The 19,850-nt window shown below is 37.9% G+C and overlaps 1 protein-coding gene across 3 annotated transcripts in view; it reads left to right on the forward strand.

The window, feature by feature from the left end:
• The window catches only part of TAB2 (TGF-beta activated kinase 1 (MAP3K7) binding protein 2), a 61,408-nt gene extending 41,898 nt beyond the window's left edge, over positions 1-19,510 (forward strand). For 2 of the 3 annotated variants that reach the window (XM_058835425.1, XM_058835426.1), the window contains exons 3-7: positions 4,924-6,436; positions 13,097-13,257; positions 13,888-13,981; positions 15,301-15,381; positions 17,461-19,510. In XM_058835425.1, coding sequence (XP_058691408.1) covers positions 4,924-6,436; positions 13,097-13,257; positions 13,888-13,981; positions 15,301-15,381; positions 17,461-17,606 — 1,995 coding nt within the window. In that variant the 3' untranslated portion in view covers positions 17,607-19,510. Of the gene's footprint in view, positions 1-2,737; positions 3,028-4,923; positions 6,437-13,096; positions 13,258-13,887; positions 13,982-15,300; positions 15,382-17,460 lie in introns of all 3 variants that reach the window. The other variant, XM_058835428.1, reaches the window with a different exon arrangement.
• The last annotated feature ends 340 nt before the right edge of the window (positions 19,511-19,850 follow it).

Genomic DNA, 19,850 nt, shown 5'->3' on the forward strand with positions numbered 1-19,850 from the left:
TTATTTGAGTATTAGAGCAGATCCAGAAACAGCTTTGCTGCCTGGTCTCCATCGGACGTAAAGGTGGGCCCTTGCCTGCGTGCAGGCTGGCCCTGATGCTTTCCATTCCCAGCCCCCTTGGCCTGCAGAGCCAGCGCTGGTGGCCTTAGGTACCCTCTGCACCAGGGAGCCTGGAGTGTGATGTGGGCGCAGCCAGGTGCTCCAAGTTAGGCTCTCTCAGGCAGATGAGGTGCTTGTAGCCTCGCCTCCAGCGTGTTAGACTTGAGTGAGGGTGAGGCACTGATGTGCATCTGCCCAGGGCTTTGGCTGCCAGATGGGCTTCATTTTTTTGCTGTACCTTTGGAGTCTATGTAGTTAATTTATGGATTTCTGTTGGGCTTGATAGTAACAAAGCATTTTTGACCAGCGCTGTAGTTAGTGCTAAAGCTGCATATTCTCAACTTCTACATGCAACTGTCTGTTTTTAATGCTGCCACTATCAGAACACATACCATGTTTTCTATCAGCTTCCTTCTCTATAACTACATGTTAGCTATTTCTGAAGATAAATTGATGTCCCTCCAAAGCCCAGCAGGGACACCTAAATGCCTAGAGTTAACACATGCTGGTAGACTTAATTTGACTATGTTGCTTAAACATGTTTGCTTTGCATTTTCCATCAATTCAAAGCACCCATACTGATTGATTTTCTTTTTCACTATAAGATATTCAACTTTTGGTTTACCCTGGTTAATAAGAGAATTATCCAAGTAGTCATACTGATCATCAGTGTACACTGATAGGAAAAATGGTGGGTTACAGCTTCCCAGAAGCTGTCTTTGGACTATGGCTAGGATATCTGGGGTTATGATTCAACATTCTTTACATCCTAATTGTTTGTCTTGCTTTTTATGTGTATTTTCATATATGAAATACATATTTTTCTATACTTACATATGTATATGTACTCACATACATATTGTCCTGTTGGGAAGAGTGTCTGTGACAATTTAACATATGTATTGCCAAGACTTTATCATGACTCTCCAGTCTTCCTAGAGTAAGAAGTTGTGAAACTTGCATTTTATCAATAGAATTGGTTTTGATTTGCAAGAAGGCAAAATTCTGCTCAGGGCTCATGAAATTTCAAGCTTTCTTCAGTCCCTTTTTTCTCAGTATTTGACTGAAAAGGAAACTGAACCTGAGTATAAACTGCCCATACTTGTTCTCAGGATTGTACACTGCTGTTTTTATGTTGGTGCTCTGTAGGACTTTATACGACAAGTACAGTTTTGCTCTTCAAAAATGAGAACTGCTTGTTCAGCAGTGTCTGTGGACTTGATGGAGTGAATACATCAGTAATCATCTTTCGAATCTAATTCTTGATAAATTTTAAAACTAATCCTTGTCTTTAAGAGACCCAGCAGTCTTCACAACATTTAAGACAGTGGATTTATTTTAATAAAAAGAGCCTTATAATTGAAGAATATGTGTACATCACATATTATGACAGATTTATGGGGGAGGGTTTAGATTCTGAGGAAGTGTTTTAAGTCTGCTTTCATAAGAGGATCTTTCAAAAACAGTCTAGAGTAATTAATGTTCCATGTATGTAGTATTGTTAAACTAATTTGTCACAATGGAAAGATACCTTTTTTTGTGAACTGAGAGCTGAGACTTACCGAGAAAATTCTGTCATGTTGGTGCTTCTTTGAAATTTCATGAGCTCTGGTTTCTCTGATGCAACTTCTAGCTTTGCAACTCTCTTTGGCTTGGGATCTTGTTTGTGTTTTGGTTTGTTTGGGGTGGTTGTTGTTATAAAAGCTGCCTAACATGACTTCTTCAAACCAAGAAATTTTGTACTTGGACTGATGGGAAAGATGGAAAAGCAGAATTTGAGAGTACTTGTGCAATGTTTGCAGTGCTGCTAGAGCAGTGTCTGAATCCCAAGTTCTGCCACCTTGTAGTTGAACATAGTAGAAGGAATTTCCAGTGAAGGCAGTAAGTGTAGTTTAGTAAGTGCTTGCTTAAAGACAAGCACTTGAGGACGTTTGGTATAAGAAATGCCTTGCCCCCATAGTACCTTATGTGCAGGCATCATATGTCAGGGTGAAGTTATTTTTAAGCTAGGAATTATAAGATACCCCAGGTGAGAATCTGAATACTATAACTGATGATGCAGGTTATAGTATTATTGATGAGGCTTTTATAACAAGGACAGTTTCTTTGGATCACTGTGAATTGTGCAGAAAATTGTACAGATAATTCAGTCATTCTGCATGAATTCTTTGTAGCCAAACACAGCTGTTTCTAAAGGAAGGTTTATAGCATAATATGCTTTTAATGATAAAATTAAGGATAAAGAGATTATGCAAATACCTCTAGGTAAATAGCCTACTGTCGAAATACCTAAACAATATATAGCATACTAAAAACAGAGGATGACCAAAGAGCTAATGGAGGAATCTTAAAGCTGCTTAATCCAGGGAGTAAAAAGTCTTGGGCTGACAGCATTGAATATTCCTAAAAAGTTTTGTATCCCTCTGTTCTTCCCAACAAGCCTCCTGCATTCAGCTCTCCCATTCTCCTCATTTAAAGGAGTCACTGCAGTGCCTGCAATCTGTGGACGTTGTTCCCTGTTGTTTTATTTTTTGTGTCTGGAGCATTCTATACCTGCTCCTCAAGTCTACGTCCTCTCCTTGCTTCCTCATTTCCCTCCAACATTCTTATTCTTTCTTTTTTTTTCTTTCTCTTTCAGGGTGCCAACATTTTAAACTCAATTGGGACATGGGCAGAGATAAGATGAGGGGTATTGTTTTGCTGGAATATGCTCAGTTCTGCCATCAACCGGTTCTCTGATCTGTAAAGAGCTAGAAGCGGTTGAAACTCTGCCTCTGCCAGCCAGAAGATGCCAGGGGTTCCATGTGCCCCCGTTTCCCCTTTGAGTTCTCCAATTTTCTCATTGACGTCACTGAAATTTGGGAATTGATTGGATGCGGTCTTAAAAAAGAAAAAAAAATTGTCCAAAGAAATTAATTCAAGCTGAATGTAAGGGCCTTGCAAGCTTGGCCTGTTCCTTTTTGGTTTGGTTTTTTTGGCCTTTATGTTAATAGTTTTAATTCACTTCATGCAAAATCTGCCTTTGAGAACTTTCTAGCTTGTTTTTCTGTGGCATCCTATCTTTTTGCCTTTTCTGGCTCCCTTTTCTCCTTTGCAACAAATACCAGGCTATTGTTCTTAGCTTCTCTTACCCATTGTTCTGTCCGCGTGTTTCCTTTCTTCACTACTAACTTCCTTTTATTACTTCGTCCTCTGGTGCTTAGTCCAATCTAGAGCCAATATGCGTATCATCAATTTGATCCATTTTCATATCTGAATACTTTTTTGCAGCAATCCTTATATAGAGCTGGCTTTTCAGATAGCCTTTAGGGTATCCTGTCATTTTAAAAAGTTTTATGGCTGGGGTTTTTTGGGGATTTTTTTTTTGCTTTAATTTGGAAGAATTCAGAACTGCATCTGGTCTGTATGAACATATAGTTTTGGTTTTGTGGGTGAAGTTTAGCCTTGTCATCCCACTCCCTCTCCCACTTCTGTTTGCTTTGGGGGTTTTTCTTCTGTGTTTTTTTTTTTTGTTGTTGTTTTGTTTGTTTGTTTTTTTTGTTGGTGAATCTATAAGGTAGAGACAGTCTTGCTGTCTACACAACACTGTCAGCTTCACCGTGGTTGAAGAATGAGAAATGTCTGGTAGTTTAACAAAAATGACATAATAGAAAGCATGTAGCATGGATCAGTTTATCTGGTTGTGTTACTCTTTAACTAACTGATAGTATTGCTACTTGGCACATGCAAATTTTTTCCTTGATCACATGCATTTTTTTCTAGTAACTGTTTCTATGTGCTGGATGGATTTTCCCCTTTTTGGTGTTAATAACATGGGCCTGAACAGGTGCTCTTCTGGCTGAAAGTATTAACCTTTATTTCTTGGGGTGTGGGAGATTCTGTATGAAAAGTCATAAAAGCTGGAGCACAGTATGATGAGATTAGGTCATTGATGCATGTTCACTCTTTCTAAAAATCCATATGTAGGAAACTAAATTGGGAAGATTATAGTACAATATTATTAAACATGGAAAATGAGGAGATTAGCAGTTTCAGAACTGCTTCAGAAATGTTTTTTTAAAAAAGTATTATCTAGGTTGTGGTCTCTGTTCTAAAGTCATCCTATTACAGGTTTTAAAAGGTACAAATATAAGTATTTAAAAGGTTTGCAAGCAGTGGTTTAAAATGAAAATACAAATGCCCTCTGGGTTTTCAATTAATAGTTTTATCTGACAAAAGAGTAATCCTGCTGTAGTTGTATAAACTGAATTTTTCCATTTCTTCTGAAGTCATGTACAGTTCCTTGGGTCAGCATGTTTCTTCTCTTCATAAGATTCACTTTCTGTTTTCAGCAGGAGGTAATGCATAACTGGTATTGAAGTGTTTGGGAAAACATGTAAAATAAACTTACAGGTTTTTTTCTGGTTTTAAGTTATTAAAACTATGCAGATGCTGTGAATCCATTCCTGCTGTTATTTTCCTCCCTAAAGCCAGAGATTTGGTCTCTGCTGAAGGTGGTTCTGATACTGAGAAGGAATAGGAAAAGTATTCATCCGAGGTGTATCATACTGCATAAAACTAGCTTGCCAAGGTGCAGGATCTCCTTGTCGCTGCTTCAGAGGCAATGCAGACCTCTGCCCTTGGTGCCACTGGCTGAGTCACTGTTCCCTGATCAGTGAGCTTCACATGCAAGCCCTTTGTGTGCGTAGAGCAGCTATGCTAGCCAGCCAACTAAAGCTTTCTATCTGATGCTATATTGTTAATTTTTCAGTTATGGTTGGATGTATTCATACATAAGTGATAGTATTTTATCAGTAATGTCAAATTTTCATCTATCTTTTCTAGAATAACAATAATTTGGATGCCTGTTGTGCAGTTCTCTCTCAGGAGAGCACAAAGTATCTCTACGGTGAAGGAGACCTGAGCTTTTCGGATGATTCTGGAATTCCTGGACTACGAAATCACATGACATCTCTTAATTTGGATTTGCAGTCACAGAATGTCTATCACCATGGAAGAGAAGGAGGTAGAATGAATGGAAGTAGGACTCTAGCTCACAGCGTTAGTGATGGACACCTTCAAACCAGTCAGTCCAACAATGAACTGTTTCAGCAGGAACCACAGACAGCACCTGCGCAGGTTCCACAAGGATTTAATGTCTTTGGGATGGCTAATACAGTTAGTGCTTCTAATCCAGGGCAGCATCTTGGATTTCACCTAGGCAGCAAAGGAGTATCTAACTTGTCTCAACAAACACCCAGATTCAACCCCATTATGGTAACTTTAGCCCCAAACATCCAGCCTGGTCGCAATACCCCAACGTCTTTGCACATACATGGTGTACCTCCTCCTGTACTTAACAGTCCCCAGGGAAATTCTATCTATATTAGGCCTTACATCACAGCTCCTAGTGGTACCGCTCGACAGACACAGCAGCAGCCAGGCTGGGCATCTCAGTTTAATCCCATGCACCCTCAGCAAGTCTACCAGCCTTCGCAGCCAAGTCCCTGGACTACTATTCCTACATCCAGTACTACGCCACATACCTCATCGCAACACTCAACACAGCCAAACCAGCAAGGCCACCAGACTTCTCATGTGTACATGCCTATCAGTTCTCCTACTACTCCACAAGCACCTATGATTCATTCATCTGGTAGCTCACAATCTTCTGCTCATAGCCAATACAACATTCAGAATATATCCACAGGACCTCGCAAAAATCAAATTGAAATCAAACTTGAACCGCCACAAAGAAACAGTTCTTCTAAGTTGCGTTCAACTGGCCCTCGCACCTCCACTGTTCCCTCTTCCCTCAACAGCCAGACATTAAGTAGAAGTCAACCCACTGTTTACATATCGGCCAGTCCTCCAAATACTGATGAAGTGATCACACGTGGTCAGCCCAAGGTCTACATTTCAGCAAATGCCACGACAGGAGATGATCAACTTGTGCGGAACCAGCCCACGCTTTTCATATCGACAAATCCTGGAGTATCTACTACTGCTAGGAATATGTCTGGTCAAGTAAGCATGGGTCCTGCATTTATTCATCACCATCCACCCAAGAGTCGAGCAGTGGGCAACAGCACCACTGCAACCTCTCCTCGAGTGGTTGTTACGCAGCCTAACACAAAATATACTTTTAAAATTACAGTTTCTCCAAATAAGCCCCCTGCAGTTTCCCCAGGGGTAGTGTCCCCAACTTTTGAACCTACAAACCTTCTAAACCTTCCTGATCATTATGTTGAACCAGAGGGTATCCAGCATCTTACTGACCCTGTTTTAGCACATGTGGATAGGATCAGTGATGCACGGAAATTGAGTATGGGATCTGATGATGCTGCCTACACGCAAGGTAATATTCTTAATATAAATTGCAGAGATTTTGACCAGGTTGTCAATTCAGTGTGTAGATTGCAGAACAGGAAACAGTTACTAACCTTTGTGATGTTAATACAGTATCTTTAATTTTAGCATTTGTGAGTGTTCCCTAAATAAATAAAAGTGTTTTATAAGCAAATCATAGATTTCTTTTTATGGTAAAGACATGTAACTGAATACTTGGAGATATTCTTCTGTTTGTCTTAAGTAGATATGTTATCTGTTTAATGAAGTGGAGTCATACTATCTTCGTTTTTATGTTGTTCTGAAAGAAACATCTACATTTGTTTGACTTATCCTAGTGACTTAAAGCTACAATTCCATTGTCAGATTTTTGAATCAGTTGAGGTATGTTTACATTGGATAATGTTCCTTTTTTTTTTTGCGAGTGTTATTTAAAAAGGAAGAAAAGCAGACTTCAAAAGCAATTAATGGGACGAAGTGTTGGCCTGGTTTCCGTGTTTACTACTGTGTGCTTGATAATAAAATGCTTAAAGTCTTGATACACTACTTCTGTTACATTTTAAAATGTGAAAAGGAACACCAAATCAAAGGAATCTGTTTTAAGGGATCAGTGGTGGTAATGGAGGGGTAAAACTTAGAATATGTGATGTGGTGAGATAACCTGTTAATATTTTTCTTCTGTTTTCATGGGTTTGCATGCTTTTATTACCAACTTGATGATTTATTAACCCTCCCGTAAGCTTTTTACATAAAGATGTTGAATGAGTCTCAGGGTATTTAAGTAGTATTTGTGATAGGTTGTCAAAATAATTTGTCTTTAACTTCACTGCTCCTCTCTGGACTTAGCAAACAATTCAGAATTTAAAAAACTGGCTTGTTCCATGACCAGTGTAAACATTCTTCAGATGAATTTAACCATTTTTTTTAGCGTAAGTAAGTACGGTGATCAGGACAGTGGAAGTCAGGTCTGCATCTGGAGTACTGTGTTAATGAAGTAAATCAAAAAGTGATTCTACTTTGTGCACTACTTCTGGATGTAATTATCTTTGGTGATAAATAGTCAATCTTAACTCAAAAGTTTCTAAAGATTATGTGTCAAAACCAAAAAGCTAATCATCCTTACATTCTCTTACGTTCAGTGCATAAGGAACTTCAGAAAACTCATCTGTAGGTAAGCAAAACAATTGCCCCCCAGATCATATTTTCTTTTCTTACTTGGAAGGGAGACTTAGCTGGCTGTTTCAGTCTTCATCCTGGAAAGCTTCATATACTAGAAACTAAGCAATTGAAATCTTGTCCTTAGGCTCTAAACACTCTTCTAGATCATGAATTTGCATCACAAGCAATTTGGGTATTTTTTAGGGGGTTGCAAAACTGCACTTTGGGTACTTTTTGGGGAGTTGTCTTTCTTCTGTTTTTCTTTTCTGAGGGCACTGACTTCTACCAGGTCTGCCTCTTTATCTCTTGCACCTTTGGTAGTGATGGCCACTGTAATCTCCTGCACAACCTCTACAAGCTGCAGGTATCAGCATTCAGTTTATTGAGATGAGGCAAGCTTGGTACACAGCCTAGAGTTCCAGAAGTATTGACCTCCTATCTGCTGTGGAGCCCAGCTCTTCCTGAAGCCAAGCTGCAGCTTTTAGATGATGTGTAGATGTATGATGTGGGCTGGTACGACTTTAGGGACATCAGGAAATCTCCATCTGTCTGTGTCCTTCACTAGAAAGTGTTTATAGTTATGAAGTTCTTTACACGTAGAGATGTTTTGCATTTCTGGCATGTGTGCTCCATTTCTGCTGCAGTAAGTACAGTGTTTCTTACAGTTTTGTTATTAATTAATATTTGGAAAGTTGAAAAGTCTCTGATATATTTACTTCTATAATATTGATATCTGGAAGTCCTGTTACTTTTAAACATGTTTCTTACACTTAGCAGTGGTTTTTTTTTTCCTCTTACATATGAAAAAGGGCTTTATTTACTTGATGTTTTCTGTGTTCTAAACTGCTTATGCTTCTGCCAGAATCCTTCCATGTGAGGTACTTGTTTCATTTTAATTTTAGACAGAGAAGATGAGTAGTTTCTCTGGCCATGATTAGAGAAAAATGTATTTTCATCAGCTTTTCCATTTCTGCCAGAATGCTCCGTATCTCGGCAGGGAGAAAGGAACCTGGCTTGGGGGAAAAGAAATCTTGGGGTGGAAGATGGAGCTGCTTTGATGTCAAATGAAATTTCCTTTTCTTTTTTTATTTATTTTACATTTATATGCATGGTCCAACCCAGGAGAACAGAAGATGTGTTGGACATCTCTGTAGGTGCTGCTGCTTTCCATCAAAGAAGCATTACTTAATTACGTTGTGTGTAGGCACCTTAATCTCCTTCCATGATATTTCTGGTTTCCGTCACAGCATGTAGTAGAAGGCTGCCCCATTCTCTGTCTTACTTGCTGCCAAACCTGAAGGTTATACAATGTGTAAAGGAGTGGGTACTGCTCAGATGAAATCAGTGTCATTTCCCTGGAATGCTTGGTTGTGTCTCTGGCACTGACTCTGTGATCCTAAGAAACTCACTGTCACCAGACTTTTCAGAACCTGTTGCTGAGGGATGTTTCTCATTTTCAAGGATTCTACTTTGAGATAGTGAGGATTCACTTGTGGAAATGTTGAGTGCATGTGTCCGCTGTTGAAGTCAGTAAGAATTCACGATGCTGTGAGAAGAGTAATGCTAGGTGCATGCCCAGGACAGCCAAAAGGGGATGCATTTTTATGCCCCTCTGTTCAGTATCACTTCTGTCAGTGTGCAGGGGTATTCTCATTGCTTAGCAGAGATTACAATTTATAATTTGTTTTATTAATATGAAGTAGTTAAGTGAGATTTCAATATTTTAGTTCAGTATATAGTGTCTCATGGATGAAAAATTGGAATCCTGTTAGAAACTGAAGATTCTGTACTCTGATACTTTTTTGTGATATATGTTCTGTATGCATGTCATGTGATGAGTAGTGAGGCTGAACAGCTATTTAATAGTTGCTCATTCTGCGTATAGCTTTCCATCTATAAGGGAACACATCCCATCAAGAAAATACACAATTGTGTAATAAAATCACTAGCTAGATGTTTTCTTACTAGGGAACTTAAGTCTTTTGGTTAAATATTACATGGCTTTGACTGTCTGACATTTTCATACTATTTTCTTTAACTTGAAAGAGGATGGTGTGCAAAGTTGAGTTGAGTCATTGGTACCAACTACAGTTATATATGTGGATGCATGTTTGCTTAGCAATTCTTACCACTGTGTTTTTAATGTAAATAAATCAGTTGATAAACTAGATTCGTAAATTAACATTTTGCACAGCTGTTGATTTGGTTTCCTGGAGCTTTTTAAAACTTTAAAAAATAAAGCTGCAGGAAACAAATTGCTTTAATTTTTAGCCAGTCCTTGTAGATGTTTAAGAAAAAAGACTTGAATGAGATACAGCTGTGGCCCAAGCTCCATGGGGCTCTGAGCCTATTGCATCATATGGTCTAAGAAAAAAATACCACCTTATATTTGGCTCTGTATATCAGGCCCCACTTTTCACTGACCCTCTTTTTAAAAAATTAAGTGAAGAGAGTATTGAAAAGAGAGAACAAAAAAAGAAGTTTGAACTATTTGAAGTTGCATATCAGATGACTGAATTTTGTGCAGCTTCAAATACAGGTTTTGAAAACATGCACAAGCATAAGTGTGTTTTGAGAGTCTTGTTAACCTCCTGCTGCAGTCTAATTGCATTGCCAGAAATTCCCTTCATATCTGGCAAACTAAGAGATTTTAAAAATACATAGGTCTGTAGGATAGGATGGAATCGTTGTATTGCTAGATTAGAATTTATCTTAGAAACACTTAAAATAACAAAAGATACTCTTACTTTAAAATTCACATTCACAGAGTCTTTGAGAAAACAATTATGCATACATTTACAAACTTAAAGGTATATTTAATGCCTGACTGGGAAGGTCTCTGAGAGAGGAAGAGTGAACTTCTGTCCTCCGTGTTCCTCCCTGTAATTACAATGATGTATAGCCTTTATGTGAAAAATGTTCACTTTGGATGTCAGAGGAAACGGTGGCATCTGTGAGAGCATTGAAGTGTACTGCACTCTGCTGAATGCAAATGCACAGAAGTGTAAAAAACTTAATTTGCCAAATACCCTGTTTGCACTTAATTAAGAAGTTAAACTGCAGAGTTTTTCTGGAAGTTTTCAGTCGCTCTGAGCGACACTAGAGGGAGCTGAATACTTAAATTGCTAGTTTCCATTCATAAATACCACAATGAAATAAGGGGAGGGTTTTGTCTTCCCCCCCACCATGGTTTTCCTGCAGCTGCCAAATTGGTATTTAAGCAAAATTACCAAATTATATATGAAAGCTTCTACTTAATCCAGTCTCTTTCAAGTTCCTTATCAAAGTTACTTTTAATAGTAGAAGGATAGCATAGTAGTATTAAGTGATTCTTCTTTAATCACAATGGTAATTTTTTAATGTATTTTTTTAAAACCTGTTAGGATTTGAAATTGTCAGATGGTAGTCACAAGGCTCTTAAGAGAATAAATTTTGTAACTTTCCAGACATGACATGAAAATTAAAAGCTTATAATGGTGCTGTGGGCATTCATCAGTGTCTTCTCCTCCTTGTGCAGTTCCATAATGACTGCTGGGAGTCATATCACAAGTAGGAGAATTGTAACATTGTCACAAATGAGAAATCATGGGTTTTTTTCCTTTACAAGATTAGCTTAAAAAAGGAGATGAGGGATGCACAGGCAAAGTCTTGGTCATGGTTGAACTCTTGAGGCCATGCCATGCCGTGCAACCTGATATTCTGGTAACAATGCACCTCACCTACCACATCCAGCAGAAATGGCTACTCGCCAGCAGGCTGCATCCACAGTTTGACAGGTCTGAAGAGTTCTGAGTCTGGGCAGTGGAGCATGGCTTTGTTGCCTCAGCAGTCTTACCAAGGTAATGAAAGCAGAAGAGACTGCCTAAAAGTGGAAATAAAATGTAGAAAGAAGAAGGGCTTGGACTGTCCTTGCAGGAGTAGAGGCAAAGTCTTTGATTTCCTTTCTTTAGGCTTGCAGCTACATTTGCTGTTTGTAAAAGGCTTTTCAAGAGGAGAGACTGTGTTGACATTACTTACCTGATAGTTCCAAGTCTTTGACAAAAATCTTTATCTGGAGATTTCAGTTATTGCATTTTTGTTTTACATATGAGCACAGCTGCAATTTTTACTCTAGTGCAACTACTGTGACCTAAAATAAAGGTGTCTGTTCATGAAGACTTCTCTGATCTGAACAAAATAGAAAGTAGGTGATATTTCAGTATCTTGTGAGTATTTGCCACTCAGAAGCCTAGGCTGGGTCTCAGTATGGCCTTACAGTCTGTAACACTGTTCAAAAATAGTTTGGCATGCTTCCTCCTTTTAAAGAACCTCTGGAAGACAGAATGCAATGTGTGAATGAATGAATGAACAGGCAGAAGCTGCAGGAGAAGACAGTTCTGCTTGCCAAATGTGTGGAATGTTGCAGCTCTCTGATGTGTTTTTTTTTTTTTGCCCTCTGCTCCTGTTTGGGAAACCTAGGCAACCAGATCTGAGTGCTTCTGATTTTTTTGGTATGTGAAGAAATTGTGAGGAATTAAACATCATGTTCCATGATAAAGACTTTGTGAGGCAAATTCAGTCTTTAAAATACCTTGTTATTGCTACTTCTTTATAATTTCCAGGGTGATATAAAAGTATTCATAGTCCGTGAAACTGATCATAGTTTATATGAATTACTAGTTTAATGGATGAATTAATGGCTGTGCAGAAGTCAAAATGATTCTTTGCATTATTTAATGAAATACATTTTTATAGAAGGTGATGATTACTTTGAGCAGTGATATCTGCTTTTGTGATGACATTTAATAGTAAACCTGCATTCGATGAAATAAACACATTAGATTGCATGAATTTGTGTAATCTGCCACTTAGGTTCTTTATAACTTTAAACTTTGGTTTAAGTGCTAACTTCATTGTTTCTAAATTAGGTCTCCTTGTGCCTTTAGCTTTACAAATGGTAAGCAATGTTAGAAATTAGGAGATGAGCTAATGGTTCTGCACTGTAGTTTAGGGGTGAAGTGACATACAATCCAGCTTTTGATTAATAGCTCAGTTTGCTAGTGGTGTGCTTATTTGCTTGTTTCTGGTTTGGTCTCATTTGGTGGGTCCTACTACGATGAGCACTGGATCCAATCCTAAATGCAATAAGCATATGTAGTGCTTCATATTGCACTTGTCTGAAATCCTCTCCATGCTACCTGTTTTACAGTGGTTTAAGCTGAATATACAAAGAAATATTTGTTCCTGGCTTTGGGTAGTCAGTCTTGTTGGTTTTTACAGATTACAGTTAAATCTTGCATGGTCATTTATTATGTTGTATGGCTTTCCCATATTTGCTTGTCTGTAGTTAGTTTGTGCTGTTTCCAAAAACAGAGCTGTCTTATGGCAGAGGTTTTCTTGTGAGGAAATTGGAAAAGCAGTCTGTAGCAGTGTTTTTTTTCTGTTTTTTCCCAAAGTAGTACTAATTTGCATCTTAATCTGATGTCATGTGAAGGATAATGAAGTAGATAAAACGGGACTTTATGTATTGCAGCTTTACTGGTACACCAGAAGGCCAGGATGGAGCGACTTCAACGAGAACTTGAGGTTCAAAAGAAAAAGTTGGATAAACTAAAATCAGAGGTCAATGAAATGGAGAATAATCTAACACGAAGGCGCCTGAAAAGATCGAATTCTGTTTCCCAAATTCCATCAGTAAGTTGAAATGTCTGTAGGGTATAAACCTAAACAAGAAGTGTGGTCTGTCACAATAAATTGAAGAAAGAGTTGTTCATGTATTGACAATATACTAGGGACAGGCAATATAGTTAGAATTAAGCTGGTAAACAGTGCAGTTTAGAGTAAGAACTAAAAATGTGTTATTTGAGCACAGCCTTGTGGTTCACTAATTGCTTATGTGAAGTATTGCTTTTAAAGGCAGTCACAAAAGGTTTGACCTGGTAGTCCTTACAAGCTAATACTCATACTGCTACCACACCAAGTCCTTTTTGGTCTTGGTGCATATACTGGGCTCAGAGAAACTGATTAATGTACCAGTTTTCAGTGCTAGATGATCATCCATTGATCTGGTGGACCGGACCATTGGCTGTGTCTGCCCTGACTACAGTTTGGAGTTCATTCAGCTCTGAAGTCTGATGGGAGAGAACTATTCAGTGGATCTGGAAGCTTTTTGTAAGATTATGCTTAGATTAAAAAAAAGGTGGTCATGAGGGAAGATTCTTTTATCATCCTTTCTGAAATAACTAAATGCTGTCTGCCTGTGTTTGAATGATAACTGTTCATAAACTGGGAAAATTAGTCTAACAGGCAGATTTATTTTTTCAGCTGGAAGAAATGCAACAGTTAAGAAGTTGTAACAGACAGCTGCAGATAGACATAGATTGCCTAACCAAAGAGATTGATCTTTTTCAAGCAAGAGGTACAGTATGTCTTAGTACATCAGTAACTTTAAATGTTGATTTTTTTTTTCTCACTGTCCACATGTTTCAAAAAAATCTGTGTCATAAATGATGGATATACACACTTTTTGCAAAATCATCACATTAGTTTGAGTGAAACCGTGGAAGTAACTGTCTTTAAAGCTTGTTGATTTTGTTTGCCATATGATTTTCCTAATTCCAGTCATTCCTATTTCATACTTGGCTCAGAAGAGAAGATTGTAATGCCATTTATTTATTAAATGCTGGGGAGGGGGGGAAATCTGGTTATCTGAGTATGAAAGAAAGAGTAAGTTTTTTGAAAGATACAGCTATACATATATGTCCATCTCTCTTTTGTCTTCCACTTCTGTCTGTATTTAACCTCTCAAGTTAGCAAATATAAGGTACAGTTGTAACTTCCAGTGTACTCTCTGCTTTCCTGGTCTGCAGGGACACAGCCTTTGGTATGAAATTATTTGGGATGAAATTATGAGAGAGCTGAGCTAGTTCAAGAACTGCCAACAAGAAAGCCTTCTCTCTTCCTGCTTCTCTCTCTTGCCACTTAGTGAGCTCTGGCCCTGTATTAGTTTTTTAGACCCTTTGCATAGCTGATTCTGTTCATGAGCCAAGTTAAAACTTGCATTGGTGGAAAAGCTTGCTACAGCTGATGTGAGGGAGAGGCACAGGAAGGGAGAACTGAGATAGTGAGAGGGAAAGAACTGATATGTCCCACTTTCAGCAGCAGTGAGCTGTTTGATCAGTTGGGAGATGAGTCACAAAAGTTCTGCTTCAGACAGAGTACCTGCAGCTCAAGAGAAGGTAGACAAGTGTGCTGAATGTAATGCCGTACTGAAAATCTGACCTTAAATAGAATGAATGATGGGTGGTTGTGGGTTTTTTTTGCTAGTTACAGTAAATCACATTTAGAACTTCCACTGAGTTTTAATTCTAAGGATGTATAATACACTGTGTAGTAGGTAAGATACTTCTGAGTATAGCTGCAATTTAGAAAAAGCTAAGATTTACTAACAAAATGATCGTAAAGAGTAATAGAAAAAAAATACTTTTACTGGAGTTTAGTTTGCTAGATTTTGTCTCTGACTTTATATTGTATATTTTGGGCAATAAGTTTCTTAAAGTGTATTGTTGAAGTCACTTGATATTTCACTTAGGTCTGTATTGACACCTTGATATAAAAGGTGACAAGTGAATAATATTATTGTTACACAATTACTGCCAGAAAAAAACTGATAAGCCTCCCAACTCAAGTTTATTTTTTTAAACTACTGCACTTTTTTTTATTTGTTTTTATTTTTAGGACCACATTTTAATCCCAGCGCTATTCATAATTTTTACGATAATATTGGATTTCTTGGTCCCGTGCCACCAAAACCCAAAGGTATTGTATTGATAAAATTTTGATTTGATACAAATATTTGGTTTGTATCTAATATCAATTTCCAATTTACAAATCTTGTGTAAGTGTTGATTATGAAATAGATTACTTCAAAAGCATACAAACTTTGCATTTTATTTGTATTGGCAGTAAGTATGCTTCTGTTTGCTCCTGTTTTCTCTCTATTCATACATTCAGGAAAGAGAATTATATTAAACGGGGATGGGTAACATATTGTAAGGTTGTTTATGTAATGGAAGCATCCATATTTCTTTAAAAATGAGCATCAGGTACATTGCTTAGGGGCCAATGAAACTCACTTAGATGACCACCATTATCCATACCAAAGAGGAGGTTTACTTACATGTAGGAACAGCTCAGGTTGGTTACCCACACTGGAATTCATGGCTACTGTAGAATTTGTGTTAACAAGTTACGTGAAAGCCTCTTCTGACTATTGGTGAATATAGTTCTAGGTAGTTGAAGAGGAAAATAATGCAGTCCAGTAGGGCAGTCAGTATTGCTGAATATTAGCCACTCTTAAACATGCTACTTGTCGTTACTTGCATATTACTTACTTTTTTCCCCCTCTTGGGATGTCAAACAAAGCAGAACAATTACCTCTTGTGTTTTACATAAAGCAGAGAATGAAATTGACTTGTTTGGAACAGCATCACACTATGACTTTAGGCAGACCACCTCATGAAACATTGAGATAATCCACTGCTGCAGTCTTCCTGTCCAGGAGGTTTTCCACAAAATACAGATGTGTGTTTAATTGTTCTTGCAGTGTGCAGTAACTGTTGTTACAGAATCTCATCTTAGAGATGTCTGACATTTCTGCATTGTAAAATGGTCGAGATAAATTGGACTTTTTGTCCTTCATTACCTGAGCTGGTAGTGAAAATTTCTAGTAAAGTTAAATCCATGCACATTCCTATTGGACACATTTTACAACTGAACCATGAAGAGCTGTCACTTATGTAGTTCCTTTTACAATAAATAAAAACCTATCAAAGAAGAAAACTTAAATTAGTTTTCTTGGACTAGTTGTTAATATTGCTATTGGCTTTTCTTGTAGAAACTCACAAATTTAAGTGTTTCATTCAATCTGTCTTGAAAACACAAAATTAACCTTGACTGGGTTATAAAGCTCTAAAGTCCATCTATCAATTATCTTTCTTTTCTTCTTTCTTTTTAAAGAAGTATCACTGCTGTATCTTAGTTCTTTATTAACTTTAATTTTCATTTCATTTTAAGCTTCAGTTTAGCTATCATATGGGCTTTGACTTAAACCAGAATTACTGCTGTTCACAAAAGAACAAAAGTAATTCTTGCAACTGTGATCAGTACCATTGTACTTCTGGAGCTCTTGCTGTCATTTTGCAGCACTTGCTGTTGATGAGTTGCTGATGAGATGTTTTCCAGATGAAATAATGGGCTAAGAGGATTTTGCAGTTGCCTAAACCAGGGAACCCTTAATTTGAGAAATCACTCATCTCTCTTTCCACCCTTTTCATTCTTTTTCTCTCGTCTTCTTTTCTCTTTTAAAATAGTTGTCTAACACATCATGCAAAAAGATATGTTGGTATGATAGGGAGGATTACTCTGTAGAATGACAGAGCCAGGCAATGGTTTTTCTTTAGCACATCCTGAAGAACTGCTATCTTCTTTCTAGGATCAAAAAGTTAAACTTATGTCAAAGGGTTACAGAGCACATACTTCTTGTTATAATGAGTTTTAGACTACTCCATAGAGCTCAAACTTCTAAATCTTGTCCATGTTTCCTGTGCTGATTAATTCGCAAATTTTATCTCGTTTTTATGCAGTAACTTTGAACTGAGGGAGGAAGGGAAGAAAGCGGAGTTAAGGGACGGGAAGCTTTATTTTTCTAGTTTTACCTTGAGCCTTTTGACTGGCTTACAATCAAGCTGTAGTCAAGAGGGTGGTAAAAAGCTGCTTCTGTCATTTTTACTAACTGTGCTGTTCTCAGAGGAACAAGATAGTTCTCAGTTACTGAAAAAAGAAAAATCTCAAAATTCTTATAACTTAACTGCTTATCTTATCTCTTCCATGTCACAGATCAGAGGTCCATTGTGAAAACACCAAAGACTGTTCCAGACACAGATGAAGATGAGGGAGCTCAGTGGAGTTGTACCGCCTGTACTTTTTTAAATCATCCGGCCTTAAACCGCTGTGAACAGTGTGAAATGCCCAGGCATTTCTGAGCCAACAGGCCCATTACCTTCCGTAAAACCATAGCAAATGTACAAGGAATTGTCCAGGCATTGGGGGACAAAAAAGCATTTATGCATAGGATTTTGTTAAATGGAAGGTGTGACAAGATGGTATTTTGCTAATGTTAAATGTCAGCCTACAGAGCAAGCAATACCTCAGAGTTGTGTCACAGGCAGTTGACGCTGGTCGGCTGAAGGGCAATCTGCTGAGACACTCGCCAGCTGCCTAAACCATGTACAGTATTACCAGTAGCACACACCGTGTTCAGTGCCTGGGTGTTGCCCATCCTCTTCTCTGCCCCCATGTCACTACTGAATTTTGACAGGGGAAAGAAATAGAGTGCTAGTGTTTTTGTTTTCAGAGCTTTCAGTGAAACACTACATGCACAGAGGAGATCTCAAAAGGAACAAGGTTTAAATATTTAAACTGTTTGCTGCCACATAGTGCCTTTGATAAAGGGAAGAACTTCACAAATCAGTGGTACTCTTTGCCTTGTCTTCCCTGAAAACATCTCTGTGAAGCCAGAAATCAGTACAATCACATCTAAAGATGAAATGGAAAAACTGCATGCGTTGTCTGTACAATACACACAGTGAAATACCCCAAAGCTTTTCCTACTGTACATAGCTCTAGAGCCTGCTTTAAGTGATTTCTTTTCCTCACCTTTATTATTTTCTTGTACTTCTATATGTATAGTGTAATAGTCTTTTTGTTAACTTTCTTTTTTTTTTCCCTTTAAGTGATTAAGCACGATCATGTCCCTTTTTTTTAAGCTTTTATCTGAGAGAAGCAATGCCTTAAAATAAGAGCATTAATAAGAAACTATGCACAAAATAGCTTTCCTCTGCTCGTTCTGTACATTGCTCTTGTAAATGCTGATGATCTGTGAAGACCTGCAGATGCAGCGTGGTAAAAGTGCAGGAAAAGTTGGAAGAGTTATGCATATAGTTCACTCTGTACACTGAGTTTTACGGTGGGTGACACAAAGGGAGCATTTTGTCTGGTGTGAGGAAACTTTATACTAGAAAACTTTCAACCCACCAACAGATCAGCATCCGAGTTAAGCTTGCTTCATCTGCTGGGTGTCTTGCAGACGCCTGAAGAGAGATTCATTGGGGAAGTACATCCAGTGCCAAAATCAACAGCAGCAGCATCGTACAGCTTTGTTCAAGGACTTTAAATGCTTTCCTGTTTTGGCAGCCAGTTTCTAAACCTGACTTTGTGGTGAAGTCTCATATTTATAGAAAACAAGGATAGCAATATTTAGGACAACTGAAATAAAGGCTGGAAAAGAGAAATCAAACAGACTTGAACACTGAAGCAACCTCAAGCATCTCTTTTATTTTGATGATCTATTTTTTTAAGGAAAATACTCACATGATCGGGGATGTATGTAACCAAGATCAAGAAAATGGAATTCCAGTACAATATGCATGAAAGACGGCACACAAAGAATTATGTAGCAGCAGCACTTAGCGTGAGGCTGGAGGGAGTGCTAACAATGTAGCAAGAGACAAAGTAGACTGTCACCCACTGTAAACATCCGCCAGTGGACACTTTTATTAGGAGTTTTACAAGTGATCTATGTGAATGCACAGAGGCCTTTGTTTTGAAGGCTTTGCATTTTTTTTATGTGGGAAGAAAATGTCAATCCCAGGTAATTAGGCAGTAGACCCAAAGCACTTGCATTCAATGCATTTTGTTTATAAAATGAGACCTTGTTTTTCAGCTTCATCTGCAGTTCTATGTGAAGATTGACAAATCAGTTTTTACCTGTTTATTAATAAAACCTAATTTGGATATCTTGAGTTGATGGTTTTGTGATTTAGCTGGGTAAACTGCCTTTGTAACAGATAAGTTATTTATAAAAATTAAAAAAAAATATATATTCTAATGTTTTCTTTTGTGATTTGTTTTCCTTTTCCATGCTGTGGGGCCACAGAATACTCAACGGAACAATAAGCATTAACAGTATTAAAAGTAGGCTGGTTTCTTATAACCAGAGTTTTTATTTAAGCCCTTGCTTTGTTTAACCTTGTCTCTCCTGCCATGCATTACTCTGTTTAATTCCAATTCAGTGAGCGTAAGGAATGTATTTCATAAAATTGCACTGACAAGATTGTTTTCTGACCAAAGACCGACTCACTTATTCATAAAGCAATAAGCTAGACACAGGCCGTTTTTACTTCATGCTTCTGGGGTTTATGATTTTTAAAATATTTTTTCTAAATCAA

This window comes from Poecile atricapillus, chromosome 3 (assembly GCF_030490865.1).
Source record: "Poecile atricapillus isolate bPoeAtr1 chromosome 3, bPoeAtr1.hap1, whole genome shotgun sequence".
NCBI classification, from domain to species: domain Eukaryota; kingdom Metazoa; phylum Chordata; class Aves; order Passeriformes; family Paridae; genus Poecile; species Poecile atricapillus.